The 16,367-nt window shown below is 45.5% G+C and overlaps 3 protein-coding genes across 4 annotated transcripts in view; 2 read left to right on the top strand and 1 right to left on the bottom strand.

Annotated features, from left to right (window-relative positions):
- LOC132475223 (mediator of RNA polymerase II transcription subunit 13-like) overlaps positions 1-1,461 on the bottom strand; it is a 28,685-nt gene extending 27,224 nt beyond the window's left edge. The window contains exon 1 of the mRNA XM_060076229.1: positions 585-1,461. Within this exon, the coding sequence (XP_059932212.1) occupies positions 585-650 (66 nt within the window). The 5' untranslated portion in view covers positions 651-1,461. The remainder of the gene's footprint in view (positions 1-584) is intronic.
- Positions 1,462-2,211: 750 nt separating this feature from the next.
- On the top strand, positions 2,212-6,920 carry c18h3orf33 (c18h3orf33 homolog (H. sapiens)). 2 transcript variants are annotated; one of them, XM_060076233.1, is made up of 5 exons: positions 2,212-2,364; positions 2,679-2,738; positions 3,673-3,826; positions 4,892-5,052; positions 5,611-6,920. In XM_060076233.1, the coding sequence occupies exons 1-5, from the start codon at positions 2,245-2,247 to the stop codon at positions 5,863-5,865; spliced, it is 750 nt and encodes a 249-aa protein (XP_059932216.1). In that variant the 5' UTR covers positions 2,212-2,244; the 3' UTR covers positions 5,866-6,920. The 2 variants fall into 2 exon arrangements, with proteins under 2 accessions (XP_059932216.1, XP_059932215.1); XM_060076232.1 differs by having other exon boundaries at positions 5,608-6,920.
- A 989-nt stretch (positions 6,921-7,909) lies between these two features.
- The window catches only part of LOC132475187 (1-phosphatidylinositol 4,5-bisphosphate phosphodiesterase eta-1-like), a 41,354-nt gene continuing 32,896 nt past the window's right edge, over positions 7,910-16,367 (top strand). Inside the window, exons 1-2 of the mRNA XM_060076193.1 lie at positions 7,910-8,091; positions 15,642-15,764. Coding sequence (XP_059932176.1) covers positions 15,686-15,764 — 79 coding nt within the window. The 5' untranslated portion in view covers positions 7,910-8,091; positions 15,642-15,685. The remainder of the gene's footprint in view (positions 8,092-15,641; positions 15,765-16,367) is intronic.

Here is a 16,367-nt window from a genome sequence, read left to right as displayed (position 1 = left end):
GTTTTCTGACATAACAATCATTGATATGCATTTCAGATTCATCTTTTTTGGTGTCAGGGAAAAACCACCATGATAATTAAATAGCGTTGTTATTTACTCGTTTGTTTTTAACCGATGAAGCACCTTTGGAAGACTATGCAGAATAAAAGTTTGTAAGGCATACAACAAACTATTTCACTCAGCCATTCCGTCACCTTGTTCTACATGTAAACGGGGCAACACATTAACATTAACGCATTACTTTAGCATAATTAAGATTTTTCATAGAGATAAAGATTTGTGCTTCACCCTATGGATCAAATCAGCAAAGTGCTTGTTGCTAACGTTAGCATAATAGTTGAATACCAACATTGTTTGAAATGCCGATCACATCTAACCAAATCATGAATCCAACTTCATTCCACCGCGTCTTAGTGACTTGTGGACTATAAAAGAAAGTTAGAGCAGAATGTTTCAAGTAGAAGGCCCAATGCCTTCACTCTGGTCTGCCACTGACGTTACAACGCTTGTTGCCTGATTAGCCAAAATGGCTTTCTGGCCTTAGTCTCAAAGCTAGCCACAGCTAGCTGCACACAGTGTCTCACCAAGCAGAAGAGGTTGGAGTGGCAGTCCTCCAAGCTGGCCCCGTTCGGTACAAAGCACGAACTCATCCTGCTTTTCAGTGTGGGGCCGTCACGTTAAAATCCATCGTCTCAATGAATGCGAGGAGTAATCTCTTGTTTCGCCCAAGTTGCTCCGCCGCCTCACGCTATTTCACGGCGATCACCCGGCTCAGCGCTGCCAGCCCGGTGGCTACATGGAGCTAGCTTCAGGCTAATAGACAACTTCTACCGGTGCTGGCCACGGATCATTTAATAACCCCGACTACAGCTAAGAGAGCGAACAGAAAACCGTAAGGTTTAGGCTCTACGATTCATAAATCTAATTTGAAGTGTATTGTCTGATCGGGTGAGCAGTCAGCTTGTTGTTGCACAGCCACAGCGTCCGATGGACAATGTTAATGTGGCATGGACAGGCTAACGTTCACCCGGAGAGCTGCAAAGTGGTGTGCGAGACAAAAATACAAGATCGCATAGGTAACAAACACTTCAACTCTACAGCATAGTGCCCAGGGAGCTAACGTGCTAGCTAGCCGATCCGAAACAATTTCAAAGCAAAGGAACTCTCCTCCTCCCCTCCCCCTGATCGCTGTTAGCCTGCTAGCCCCAGAGCTAACATACCGAAGAGCCGACGCTAGCCAGCCCAATAAAACCTTTAGCCACACCGCCCTCCCATGTTCCGAAACGATCACAATCCGGTGACATGGTTAAAAAAGATCCTAAAAATGAATTCGCCACGGATTTCGCGAGATTACTTATCGGCTACTTCAATCTCACTGATCCGTGAGTCCTGCAGATTTCCATTATTTCAATTCATGGATTGAATTCTTTAATGGCGGCCAGGAGGACAACTCTGCCTCTCGAGTCCTATTGGCCAATCCGTCCTGATGGGGGCGTGGCCTGGCGTCTAGTGGCTCCATGACTTCACAGCTATATTAAACAAGAGACAAGGCAGTATCTGTCATTTAAATCATATCACTCTCTAAACCTGTTTCGTGTGTGACAGGTGAAACACTCTGCTGCCCTGGTGCTTCTGTTGTTCGGCCAGCGAGGTGTTTTGTCTGTGTTTTTAGGACAAATAAAAGCAGTCAAACTCATAAAGTTGGCAGTTTATTTTGAATCATTGAATAAGATGAATATGTGTGAGCCGATCTGAAATATATATATTTAATTTTTCAAGTCTTATGAGCAGATAGCGGGTATTTCTAAGTCAAATCTTGAAATGAATTCCAGAAGTTCCAAAATATTTTTTTACAAAAAAGACCACTATCAACCAGCCTGTGTAATAAGGATATACAATTCAATTTTGTTATCATCAATTGATAACACAATTGTTACGCTTCAATATTATAGAAGCGTCATATGAGCAGTCTAATTGAGAATGACTGGACCTAATTGATGATATTGCCATGAGATTGCCCCATATGACCTTTACATCATTATCACAAAAGATAACCCTGGGAACATATATAAAACCCAGTTTTAGAATAAATGAAAATATAAAAATAAGTATCAGAATAATATGATTATTTGTTGTGTCAACCCATACCCACAGGGCGGAGACATTTACAAAGCGTTATGATTATTTGCGTCCTACTGATAGGTCGAACCCAGATGGGCGGAGCCACGGAGGAACGTCAACAACATGCCGGGAACTGAGAGCCGCGCAGACGGACAGCCACAGGAAGCAATCCATGACATAGATGAACCAAACATAGTGTCTTTAATATCACATTTCGCTGATGACAATCTGACTATTGTGCGGGTATGAACTAGGATCCAGCGACCACGTGTACAATATTAGATCGCCATTATTGTGTTGCTATACTTGCGATAGCAATATGAGCTGCTTCTGTAACCTTCCTTTATACATGTTCATTTTTCCACATATAAGTTTAGAAATGTACTTATATCCGGACATAACTGGCCCAACTCTTCTTAAAAACGCAATGTATTGCAGCCTCACCAATAACGCAACGTTTGGATTTGACCATTTTAAATCTCTAGCGTGTTATGAAGTTGATAGTAAGATACCTGCTATTTCCATAATGACTGCTTCCCTATCTGTATTTCACACAGAACCTCAGCACTGGCCTGGCCCTTGCTGGTGTTTTAGTTATAGCAAGGAGTATCAAACTGGTAAGGTCTCGACTCTTGACTGACATTTACTATTTATTTACCTTTCAAACATTTAGCAGCTGACACGTTAATTCAAAGTAACAAACTGTGATTTCAGGTACATGACATCAGGTACTGGATAGTAGTCACATAGCTAGACTCAAGGCTGCATAGAGATAGAGATGGGGAACTTGAATCAAGTCCCTATGCAGAGATCAAACACTCCAAGCCACTACTCTGTCCTGCCCCTAGTTAGCCTGACACTTGTCTAAGCTGCTAAATCAGATGGTAGACCGGATAAAACAAACCCAGGAGCAGAAGTCTTTAATTATGTGGCTTGTTTACTCCCGTAGCTGCTCATTTAAATGAAGCAAAGAAAACCCAACCCAAACCTGGAGTTCCCTGCAGATTATGCTAACAATACATTTTCGAAAAAGATACAAATGTTTTCTTTGCAGGCAAGGCAAGGCAACTTTATTTATAAAGCAGTGAGTTTGCACGCATGCTATGCGTAGTTCGAATCGCAATCATGTCAAGACAAATCAGATTTGCCAATACACACTGAAGATAAATTCAATGATTTTAAAATTACAAAGATTATCCCTCTCTGGCGAACAGAATGTTGCAGCAGGCAAAAAAAATAATATAGATTTTTTTTTCCCGATTATTAATTTATCTGCATCGATACAGAATCGTTCTAGCGAGAATCGCGATGCATCGAAGAATCGATTATTTTTCCCACCCCTAGTAAACATACAATAAAATGAAGCAATAAAGTAAAATAGATGCGTAAAAAAAGAAAGAAAAAGAAAACAAGCATTGTAAATGAAGTAAACGTATATATTTATGTCGACCCCGTTTAAAAAAATATTAAAAAATATATATATATTTAGCGTCTGACAACTGAGAGACTTCTGCACGTTGCTTTTCTGTCTTCCTCTTTTCTCTACTTCAGACCAGCAAGTTTGGAGCGGTGGCTGAGATCCCGGTTCACTTCATCAGGGGTAACGTCAGCCTGCGAGGGCGAGTCCGCACTGTTTCAGACCACGGCCTGGAAATAGAGCACATCCCCGTCGTGCTTCCCATCCTATCGCGCCTGCTTTCCAAACGTAAGGACCCGCTGGGCGGTACCGCCACATCTGTTCATCCTCTCTTTATCCATGGGAATTAGAGATTTTCCGATACCGTTATTTTCCTTCCCGATACCGATTCCTGATTTTGAGTTTCGGCCAACACAGTGTATATACCGAAACTGCATCTAGCATCGTAACTACTAATAGCACTTGATCTTATTGAAGGGTTCTCTTACGAGGACAGCAGTGTATAGTCGGTTCGTTTACTGTCTACACATTTTTTTCAGAACTACATCATTTCCATTTATAATCTATACTTATAATAATACATTTGTATTCTTGTAGTAAAACAGGAGCAGTCTTGATAGGTCGATGGCACGTCGGTTGGAGATGACGCATATCCCATTCCGACTTTCCAACTCTGACCGTTAACGAACACCACACATAGAATTCAAAATAGAAGTCTCAAAAGCACACACCTTCTGTACCCTCTGGCCTCCACACACGACTTGACACACAGCAGTAGGCTCTGTTTGTTGAAGATCTAATTTAGGGTACAACATTAATAATCCTGCAGAGTTGACGTACAGAATAAGGTTGCTTCTACCCTATGTTATCATGATGACGGTATTGCGTAGTCAGCACTTATCCTTACTTGTCCTTTAGTGTAGCTATAGCTATACCTAAGGTGATAAAAATGTATTTATATATTTTAAGTTGACGTATGAGCCAATTAGACACTTTAAAGCAGCTAGGTAATCAAATGTAGGCACTCTGTGTACTGTTCAAGTACTTTATCGGAATGCTGCATCATCACCAACACTTTGAGGCATTTGCAATTAAATTGTCACCTCAAATGTGTGTGTGTGTGTGTGTCTGTGTGACATTCAACTTGTATTCAGCATATAGCTGGCGAGCTGTGTCCCTGGTAAATTCTGGTTCTTAGTTACTGGTTACCGTTTTGAAATCCCTGTCGTTCTGCATGTATGGATGTCTAACCGACTTGATTTGCAGTCGGTTAGGCATCACCACACACACACACACACACACACACAGCACACACACCACAACTAATAACCCTTTTTACCTGATCCTGTCCAGGTGTGTGTTCTTCTTCTCTGGCGGTGCGTCTGGCGGGGGTGGAGCCCACAGCTGAAGGGCAGCTCTGGCTGCGGAGACACCTGGCCCCCGCCCAGGTCGTCTGGTTCAAACTGATCAGCAGAGAGGACCACGTACTCCACTGTCTGGTGTCCCATAGCAAGGTCAGAAAATAGCTGTGTGTGTGTGTGTGTGTGTGTGTGTGTGTGTGTGTGTGTGTGTGTGTGTGTGTGTGTGTGTGTGTGGGTGGGGGTGTGTGTGTGTGTGTGTGTGTGTGTGTGTGTGTGTGTGTGTGTGTGTGTGTGTGTGTGTGTGTGTGTGTGTGTGTGTGTGTGTGTGTGTGTGTGTGTGTGTGTGTGTGTGTGGGTGGGTGGGTGGGTGGGTGGGTGGGTGGGTGGGTGGGTGGGTGGGGGTGTGTGTGTGGTACCGACCAATAACATTAACACCTGCATCTCCTCTGTGTGTAGGTGTACTCTTGTCCCTGTGTATGTGTGTGTGTGTGTGTGTGTATGTGTGAGAGAGACTAATAACATTAATATACAGTTAATACAACATAGTATTATTTTTTGTGTTTGTTGATTTTTCTTATGAACCATTTGATGTAGCCAAAGGCGCTTTTCCTCTCTCCTGGACAAAAAAGTCTATTGTACTCTATTCTACAGGAATGGTTTAACAAGCAAGCAACATGTTTTCCATGATTTGATTCAGTATTTCTCCAGCAGGGGGCGTTCTGGAGCCTCTGTGTGAACGAGGAGTTGCTCCGGCTGGGCCTGGCCCGCACCGTCCCGCTGTTTGGAGTGGCCCCGGGCTCCCGTCTCTATTGGCGTCTCTACAGGAGGCTGCTGAGGGCCGAGTTCAAGGCAGAGAAGAAGGGCCGGGGACTGTGGAAGGAGGCGGGTTTCTGGGAGAGAGCCTCCGACTCTGTCAGGTACAACAGGCTGATCAGCGCTGTGAAGAGACTCTTCGGGAGAACGTGATTGGTTAAGGGAGCGAGTGACACGTCGCGAGGAGAGATCTTTTTTTTTTTTTTCAATTCCGTTTTTCTTCAAAGGGTCTCCTCAAGAATGGGGAAATCAATCATTGAAGAAATCAACATATTCATGTATTTTTTTAACCGTTTTTTCGATTCTTGAGTGGCATTCTGTATTAACAGAATACATTCCGTGTTTCACAGAATGTATTCTGTAAATATCTAAAGATTACCTGTTGTGTCTCATCTTTCATTCATGACAATTCCACCATCCTACCAAATCTGTCCAGAAGGCTTAGATTGTGGCAGTAGCTCTCATGGCTCAGTACAAATGTTGTGGTTGAGAACCCAGCTCTCTTCCACTTCCTCTGTTAAACCTCATCGCTAAGACTCTGTGCTCAGTGACCTGCATCTCCTCTGTGTGTAGGTGTACTAATGTGTGAGTGTGAGTGTGTGTGTGTGTGTGTGTGAGATTGTGTGACGTAACCCCCCTCCCCGACTCAACCACTATCAACAATGGAGAGGAGTTGTATTTAAATGGTGTTGAAGTGAAGGGGGTTCACCAGACCCTCTTTGAGACCGCCGTTGCTATAGGAACAAGTCTGAAAGACAAAGCGTGTCAAAGGCTGGGCCCCATAATGGCCGCCCTCAAACCCCATGGGAGTCTTATTTATCTATATGTATATACATATATATATATATATATATATATATATATATATATATAGGTGGGTGTGTGTGTGTGTGTGTGTGTGTGTGTGTTAGAGGGGGTCCTTTTCCCAGTATGGACTCATAAAGAGCTCCATTTGATCTAATTGGACAAAAATATCAAAGCACTTAGTCCCTAAATCACTGGGGACAATAGAGAGCATCTGGGCGGTGACCCTAATAAACCAAAGAGCAACTGTTTCGTACCAAACCCCCGTGTTATCGTGGGCTATTATTCTGTTATGCTTCTGTCATTGTGAACAATGAAGAAAAGAAATCCCTAAATAAAACACAACGAAAACAAAGATGTCAACTGGTCCCAAAATAAACACCCTGGCAACCGACGGCGGTTAACATCCTGTGTTGTACTTGATATTCATTCATATTTCCCGCACACTTCACTGAGCGCTGCCTCTGCCCTAGTCCCCACACACTGCCGCTGGGGGCCGGGCCGAGGGGAAGCATGGGTTCTTCAGCGGAGTCAGACAGCGAAAGTTGAGCTTTGTCAATCCAACGGGGCGCAGGGAGATTAGCGGAGGGGGGTGGGGGCGCTGGGAGCTCGGCGAGGGGGATGAAAGGGGATTTTGGGGTCTGTACACAAAGAGGAGGGAGGAGGAGTCCCAGGGGCAGGAGATGGGAGGGAGGGAGAGGAGGGGGAGGAGGAGGGTGGATCAGCGAGCCTTTCTTTTGTTGTGTTAATGTTACTAGCAGTTGCCACTGCCAGGCTGGCTCCTGATTGGTGGGAGGGTTTAAATTGTAAGGTGCACGCAGGGCCGCTGATGGCTGGTACTTGCAGACTTTGAACTGTCACTGGAGGCTGGGTGGGAGGGAAAACGTGGAGGAGGAGGAGGCCGGCACGGCCTGGACTCAACCGCTGTACTCTGGTCTACACAGAGTCGACTCTTTAGGATGTCAAAGTGCTTCTGTGTTAATGTGAAAACATTTTAATCTGGTCCCTGACATTTCATTAACATGAATCTGTGAAGCAAGCTTCATTATAAAACAATGAATGTTATAATTTATCTAAAACACAAAGGATACAGCCAGATACACAGCAAACTATAAAGTACAAAAAACAACTATTACTACACTCTCCTACTACAGAGTGGTACATTAATAATAGAGTGTCCTTGAAGGCAGTGAATAAGTACACCTCACACGTCTTGGCAAGAGGTGTGAGGTGTACTTATTCACAAGACGGTCTTGCATAATTAAAAGTAGCCCGTGGAGCTGAACATGGAAGCAGTCCGCTCCACTCCAGCTCCGGCCCGGGTTTCACGCCCAGCCGCTGGTCCCACGCTACCAGCACCCGTTTGAAAAAAGAAGGGCCTGTGGCCGTAGGTAGCAGCCCACACCAGTAGTGTAGTGAGGCTGGCCACTCTGGGTGAGAGTCATCTATCACTGACTGACTCAGTGCTCCATGGCATGGCAGGCAGCACGCTGAAGCAGGACTGTTTCTGTGTACGGGACGATACTTTGCAAGCTGCTTTCTCATTCTGAAGGACATTTTAAGAAAGGGTTCAAAGTAAGTCTTTTATTTTTTTATTTTTTTATGATGTAGAAAAGGATGCTTTTGCTTCTTGTGTTTGTTGTGTGGTGTTTGCTGTTGTTTTGTGTGAGTGTGCAGCTTTGTGGAGTCGTGGTATTGTCTCAGCAGGGGTGCACATGTGCTTGTAGGAAGTGGGTCCCTGCCCATGATGACTCTGCAAAGAGTAAACATTGGCAAACTCAATACTATTAACACCATTGTATCAATTCAAACACACTTCACCCATTGGGATAATAAGATGCTCATACAGACTTTGTGAATGCAATTGTAGTTCAAAAGTCAAAGTAAAGTAGTTAAAATAATTCTGCTAGATTTGGGCCATAGCACTGGACACTCTGCATTATATTACGTTTGAGGAATCCCATCCCGACTGTGTGCTGAACAAGAGAGATTTGCAGCAGAACAGCAGCAGTTCGGGGAATAACAAAGGCCATTCTAACACTCAGCTGGCAGCCCAGAGAGAGAAAGAGACAGCAGACACTGCCCCAACAAAAAGCAGCTCCTTAGCTCCTTGTATATTCACATTAGAGGTGAGTGCGTGTGTCTCTCTATCACTGTGTAGGTGTGTGGTGGTCTGTGTGCGTGTGTGTGTGTGTGTGTGTGTTTGGCCTTGTGTATGTTTGTGTATCTGCTTCTGTGTGTGTGTGTGTGTGTGTGTGTGTGTGTGTGGCTGGCCTCGTGTGTGTGTTGCCGTGTGTCAGTGTGCGCCCAAGCACTTGTGTGTGTCAGTGTGCGCCCAAGCGCTTGTGTGTGTGTGTGTGTGTGTTGCTGGCTGTGTATGTGTGTGTATCTGTTTGTGTGTCTGTTTGTGTAAGAGTGTGTGTGTGTGTGTGTGTGGCTGGCCTTTTGTGTGTGTGTTGCCGTGTGTCTGCGTGTGTCCGTGTGCGCCCAAGCACTTGTGTGTGTCAGTATGCGCCCAAGCGCTTGTGTGTGCGTGTGTGTGTGTGTGTGTCTGTGTGTGTGCCCCAAAGCGCTTGTGAGTGAGTGTGTGCATTTGTGTGTGCATGTGTGTGACCGAGAGAGAATGGTAGTGAGGGCAGCAGAGATGAGAGCAGGGCCACTCGGAGACGTGTGAGCTCTCAGACAAAGGTAGCGCTCTCCGTGCCGAGCCGGCCGTTACCTAAAGCAGCTATAAGGAACAGGGGAGCGCTTCCTTTGTCAGGCTGAGGTAGAAACACTGCGTCGAGGCTCATAAACCCAAACTGTCAGGCAAATACACCGTTACACACACACACACACACACACACACACACTCTGGCTCATCTTACAAAGAGGCCTGTATTCAGTTGGTAGTATTCACTGTGACGAGCGGTCCCAATACAGGTTCATAGGTAAGAAAGGGTGATTGTCTTCCTCTGTAAGTGTGAGTGTGTGCTTATGTGTGTGTATGTGTGCACCTGCATGCATGTGTGTGTGTGAGTCTCTGGACCTGTGTGTGTGTGTGTGTGTGTGTGTGTGTGTGTGTGTGTGTGTGTGAACGGAGCATGTGTTTCTGTGTGTTTCTGTGTGGGTGTGTGTGTGTGTGTGTGTGAGAGTGTGTGTGTGTGTGTGTGTGTTTGTGTGTGAACAGAGCATGTGTTTCTGTGTGTTTGTGTGTGTGTGTGTGTGTGTGTGTGTGTAGGAATGCGTGTGGGGTGAAGCGCCTCCCTCGTACCCTGGGCCTGGGGTATTGTACAGTGTATCGGTTGGCCTTCATGGTTCTCTGGGATTGTAGGAGTCGTGGAAACACAAGGCTTTGTTCGCTGTGATCTCGTATAAATAATTGAAGTCTTTCGGAGGAGGAGAAGGAGGTGGCAGTGGGAGTGGACACACAGGCCCCTGTGAAGTGTGTGTGTGTGTGTGTGTGTGTGTGTGTGTGTGTGTGTGTGTGTGTGTGTGTGTGTGTGTGTGTGTGTGTGTGTGTGTGTGTGTGTGTGTGTGTGTGTGTGTGTGTGTGTTTTTTATCAGTGTGTGTGGATAAACAACACAAGGGCAGATGCTTTGGGCAAAACTTAAGTATTTATATATATGGTTTATGAACACAGTAAGAAGACCTGTTCAGGAAAAACGGTTCCAGATGAATATCATCAAATAACCACTTATTGTATGTGTGTACTATTAAGGGCCTCTTTCATAACATCGCCGTCTGACTGGCCTTTAAGTCATGCACTTGTTCCAATCCATCTTGTCATTGTAATTAGCCACTGGACCCTTCTCTATACATTCTGCTCTCCGAACTGAAGTCTACATTGCGTTCCCAATGTGTTTATTCTCCATGACAACACTCAAAACATCCCTCAACCATACTTCTTCCTTGTTTACCAAGAGTCACATGACAGCTCTGTGTTGTTCCAAACGAGACAGTGAAGCTACAGGGATGAGGTGGAGAAGAGACAAGAGTCTGTGCTGGAAATAGATCCAGCAATTGACCCCACAACCTCATCCAGCCCTTAATCCCACACCATAAAACATGACCACCCCTACTCACACACGCACGATCACAGGCACACGGGCACACACACACACACTCACGCACTCTCGCACACACAAACACGCACAAAAGCATTCACACGCATGCACGCCTGCCTGCCGCGCACACACAAACACAAACACAAATTATGCACATTAAGACAAACGTCATTCCTGACTTCAGTCTTTCTGTTTAGACGCACACCTTAATAATTGTTTCTTTGAACCCACATACTTGAGAAAGCAGACGTCATCCACTCTGTTACTCTGTAACTCTCTGTAACTCTCACAATTAACCTCTCACTCACCTTCTAGCACAAGGTTTAGGGAGACACTAAGTCAGCCGTTATTGGCTAATTCAGATGTCACAAGTCCCTAAACACACACAATAAACATTTCCCCAAATGTCAAATACTCGGGCTGAAGAGTTTCTAAGCAGAGCACTCTTTTGTTGCATGTAACTTTGAAGTTTAATTCAAAAGGAAAGAAGGTCTGAATCAAATAATTATACATGTAAAATAGCAAACTATGCCCGTATGGTTCATTCTATAGCGCGTTTTATCCTGAAATGACACCTGCACTAAAGTGTAAAGTGTTTTTTCCCCTCAGCATGTTGAAGTGAAATATATACAAAAAAGAACAAAAAACAAAGGCAGCACCTAACAAAGCTCTTACACACACAGATTCACATCTGAGCATTAAACATGTAAACAATCAAACAACAAGGCACACGTTTATCTGTGCCCATGGTGGGCATTGAAAGAGAGGCAGGAGGAAGGCACTAAAATGAGGAGGAGGAGAAGGAGGAGGAGGAGGAGGAGGAGGAGGCAACGGGAGCGCTGCTCATGCGGACGTGTTCCGCGTCATATCTCTCTGAGCACGCTGGTTATCTACCCGGACATTACAGAGTGACAGATGCTGCCCTCTTTGTTCCTGTGCATCCCGGGAAGGCCACTATCATGCACACACATGCAATCTCCCAGACACACACACACACACACACACACACACACACACACACACACACACACAAACACACGAGCACACACAGACAAATACACACACATGCAGACGAACACACAGACACAGGCATACACACTTGTACAGGCAAACACACACATACACAGACACACACATACACACACACGCACACACACACAGATACATACAGACACACTCACTTGCACACACACACACACACACACAGAACACACACACACACACACACACACACACACACACACACACACACACACACACACACACACACACACACACTGAACTAATTGAATGAGGCCGGTTGGAGTGTTGGAGGAGGCATCGATCACCTCTGACTTATTGAGTTATCTCAAACACCACAGCTGCTACTCCTGAGTGGGATGAAAGCCTTGCTTTACTCTCTCTCTCTCTCTCTCTCTCTCTCTCTCTCTCTCTCTCTCTCTCTCTCTCTCTCTCTCTCTCTCTCTCTCTCTCTCTCTCTCTCTCTCTCTCTCTCTCTCTCTCTTCTCTTTCTCTCTCTCTCTCTCTCTCTCTCACTCTCCCTCTCTCCCTCTCTCGCGCGCGCGCTCTCGCTCTCTCTCTATCTGTCTCTCTCTCTCCCATTTATAACCAAATAAATTTATTAATTCATTCAGACTTCCTCTTTCCCTCTTTGACTCATTTCTGTTTGTGTTGTTGCCTACACAGTAGGTTTTTTGCATATTGTACACATGCAAAAATAGGTTTGTGTGAGTCGTGTGGGCTTGTGTTATGGTGTTTGTTTACCATTAAATATAACATCCTCTGATAACGACGTGGTTAGGCTGCTACACTAGCATGGATGATAATATCTGAAAACATATATTTTAGGATTTAAGTTTATATCCGATCTGGGACCAATAATGAAGATCAGCTGTACATTTCCAATCATCTCACTGATGATTATACTTATACTTAGGGCTATATTAATGCATATCGATCATTAATATAGCCCTAAGTATAAGTTAACTTTTGTGTTGTATTAATACATCCCTGGCAAAATTCCTATTAAGTTTACATTCCTTCCCATTTACATGAACCAATAGTCCTTTCAAATGTCTTTGCCCTCATGTAAACACGCTCTTGGAAGTGGCAGTCACAACTCAGAGTGTTCCTCTCAAACCGGATCACTCTGGAACCCCTCAGCTGCTAAACGAGGGTCCCCGTCCCTTCAGCCCATCAGCCCATCAGACCACGACGGGCAGGATCCATGGGCTGGAGGTTATGGACCTCACAGGACCCGGTTGGCCTGCTAGGGTTTCACACTGAGCGAGCAACGGGCGGGCTCATGTTACCAAACTCCAGAGCACCACTATGACAACGTACGCATGGTTCATTCATGGAGCCATGCGAGGAGCTGCCTCGTGACGGCTCATTCCCTGGGTCTCTCTTCCGATAGAGATAACATTTTACTATTTAACGGTGGGATTTCTATAGATGACTTTCATGATGGTTTCATGTTTGACCATAACCTGGGGACAAAAGTACATTTCCTTTCAGATTCGTTGAGTAAATATATTTTAGATTTTCGATTAGCATAACTATCACATTTTCTATACCGTATGTACACCATTTGCTGGTATTTGTATATAGAAAATGAGAGGATTACATGATTAATAAGGTCTAGCAAATGGGCATAACAGCAATGACATTGTCGGATGTCAGTTTTTTTCACTTGTATCCCATGATTCCTCAAATGTTTGTACATCACAATGGAGTTTCATTTATGTTTATGAAAGGCAGGGGAAAATACAGACCTTAATCACAGGCTTTCACTGAAGCCCCCTCTCTAATCCCAGTTGTTTGGGAAACAAGCAGTCATTTAGGATATGTAGTTTTGTATTCAATTTGAAGAAGACCCTGATAGTTAAATTCTCTTCATGATGGATAACAGACCACTTCATATAAAGACAGTTTCAAATGTAAAGCAGGACTATAAATCTAGGAGCATAAAGAAAAATAATAGTCTTAAAATGTAATTTGTTTAATTGAAGCATTCTATAAATGACCGTATACTCATACTATTAACTTGGGTGCCTATCCCTTATTTCTAATCCTACATCTTCTAATCTAATCTAACCTCAAGATAGTGGTATGCTATTAAGGCGTGTCCTACACTTTTACGTCCTGCACTTAAATGCACTTACGGGAGGAGATATTTCAAAGTGTTGTTTGAGGTTGGTAAACACCAAACAAGCAGAGCAAACAGTCAGGCTATGAGCAGACTAGTACAATCAGAGCACTAAAGAACGGCTTCTCATATCAAACCAGGTCTCTTTCACAAGATTTATGGGGATACGTTTCCATCCATGCGTCCGTACCATCATCATCACTCCTCTTCGTGCCCTGTGAAACATAAGGCTTCAATGAGCACTCTCCATTGCAGTCGGTCCCTGGCAGCATGTTGGGCCTCACCCAATGCAGGTTCATCTGTTCCAGCTCTTGTGTCACAGTTCTGCGTCCGTATTGGCCATATAATCAGCCAGAACTCTTCTGTTATTTACGGCTCTGTAATCCCACCCTGACGCCAGTCTCGAAGCTGGACGTTTACCGCTTCGTCGTCACGGTCACACGGGCGTCATCTGGGGAGCAACGTTATAGTCATGAGATGTAACACTTTCACCTCTGACTGACCACGGCTTGACCTCTGACCTCTGACCCCGGTGGAGACGGCCACGACTCCTTAAATCAGCGCAGGGCAGACGGTCTACAGAGGCTCCGGGTTCTTCCGGAAACATATTCACCACATGGTGTGCGTCCGTGTCTGAGTCTGCATGTGTGTGTGTGTCTGCATGTGGGTGTGTGTGTGTGTGTGTGTGTGTGTGTCTGTCTGTCTGTCTGTCCGTCTGTCTGTCTGTCTGTCTGTCTGTCTGCGTGCTCGTGTGTGTATGTGTGTCTGCGTGTGTGTGTCTGCGCGCTGGTGTGTGTGTGTGTTTGTCTGTCTGCGTGCTGGTGTCTCTGTGTGTGTGTGTGTTTATGTTTCTGCGTGCTTGTGTGTGTGTGTCTGCACTCGTGTGTGTGTGCGTGTGAGTGTGTGTCTGTGTGTGTGTGTGTGTGCTCATCAGCTCATGTATGTGTGTGAGGTGTATCATGACAGCAGTACATCACAGGGAGATGGACGAGGAACAGGTGAGGTGAGGGACAGCAGGAAGTTCGGAGACAGCAGGGGGTTGAAAGCGAGCGGCGGGTCGATATGCAGACAGTGTGTAACACAGCACTGACCTTAAGAAGGAATAACGCAACACACTCGCCTGGACGCATAGATCTGAAATGAGGAGTGAATGCTTTGAAAGAGGTTAGAAGGGCAGCAGCAGAGCCCCTGCAGTCCAGCAGAGAGACAAGTGAAACGAGCTGAGCAGCCGTGGTGTGTGTGTCAGGGTAGGGGCTAGACTGTCTGGGCCAGGGACAGGCAGTGATGGAGCGCATCACTTGGTTTTAAATGGGGCTGAAGCTGTGAGTGTTCACTTGCTTTTACTCCACAGTGGAGGAGGGTCCGTTATAGATCCCCCTTTGCGACCGATGTTCTAAGAACAATTCAACGTGTTGTGTAAACCTTGTTTATGGAAAACCTTGTGTGGAAGGATGGTTCATGTCAGAGTTTATAGTTTTATCAGGGGATCTGAATCCTTTGACCTAAACCAAAAACGGTAAAAACATGGGGTGGCAGTAGCTCAGGAGGTAGAGCAGGTTAACTGGTAACTGGAAGGTTGCTTCCAGTTAGTTTGATCCCCGGCTCCTCCAAGCTGGGTGTCAAGGTATCCCTGAGCAAGACGCCTCACCCTCACTGCTCCTGACGAGCTGGCTGTCGCCCTGCGTGGTTGACTCCGCCGTCGGTGAGTGAATGTGTGTATGAACGGGTTGTAAGTCGCTTTGGTTACAAGCGTCAGTAAATTCCCTAAATGTAAATGTGAAATCAAATCATGAATCACCTGCAGAAGGGCTTTGTGGGGCGGTTTGGGTGATTGTAAGTGAAGAAGTGAATGCAGGAGATAGATGAAACGATGGCGGTGGTTATGGCCAGGGTCTGACCGCTCCTCTCTCCCCCCCCCCCCCCCCCTCAGGTCAGCGGTGGTCGGGCGACACCCCCCCTGTTGTCCCTGGCACCATGAGCTCCTGGGTGGTGAACAGGAACGGAGAGCCGCAGTACTGCCGCCACTTCCTCAACGACAACAGCGTCTTCCACGGTGAGGTCCCCAGCATACACACACACACACATGCATTGACTCAAACGTGCACACACACACAGATTAATTGACCCAAACGTGCGCACACGCACACATGCATTGACTCAAACGTGCACACGCACATGCAAGCGTGTATACTCACATAGAAACACACGCACTCACTCAATCTCTCTTTCACTGTCTCTTTCTCTCTTCATCTGTCTCTTTCACATGCTCACTCACACACATACTTGCTCATACACACACACACACTGGCTCATAAATAAACACGAACACACACACACACTGACTGATGCATACACACGCACACACACACACACACACACGTACCCACACACACTAACACACACCTGCCCAGAGACTCGCGCACAAACCCACCCACACCCACAAACTGTACTGTACTGCTGTATGTGAGGTTAATGAACAGTAGAGGGAGACATGAGCCCATGAATGAAGCTTCAGTCGGCCAGGTCTACTCTCACTCCAGACAATGTGTCTCCCTAACCTCACAACTCATCCCCTGCACAATCAAGAAATGGAGTGGAAGTCAGGGGAATCATGGAAAAAGGCTTTAATAATTTTTTTTCTCGCTTCAGCCTCTCA

This window comes from Gadus macrocephalus, chromosome 16 (assembly GCF_031168955.1).
Source record: "Gadus macrocephalus chromosome 16, ASM3116895v1".
Lineage (NCBI taxonomy): Eukaryota > Metazoa > Chordata > Actinopteri > Gadiformes > Gadidae > Gadus > Gadus macrocephalus.
The sequence above is the reverse complement of the archived record's forward strand: the minus strand, read 5'-3'. Positions and strand labels throughout refer to the sequence as shown.

Coding starts and splice junctions, on each gene's coding strand:
- c18h3orf33 (XM_060076232.1), top strand. CDS start 2,245: ATGCCGGGAACTGAGAGCCGCGCAGACGGACAGCCACAGGAAGCAATC. Junction 2,365..2,678: donor ACAATCTGACTATTGTGCGG/GTATGAACTAGG, acceptor TATTTCACACAG/AACCTCAGCACTGGCCTGGC. Junction 5,053..5,607: donor GTCTGGTGTCCCATAGCAAG/GTCAGAAAATAG, acceptor GTATTTCTCCAG/CAGGGGGCGTTCTGGAGCCT.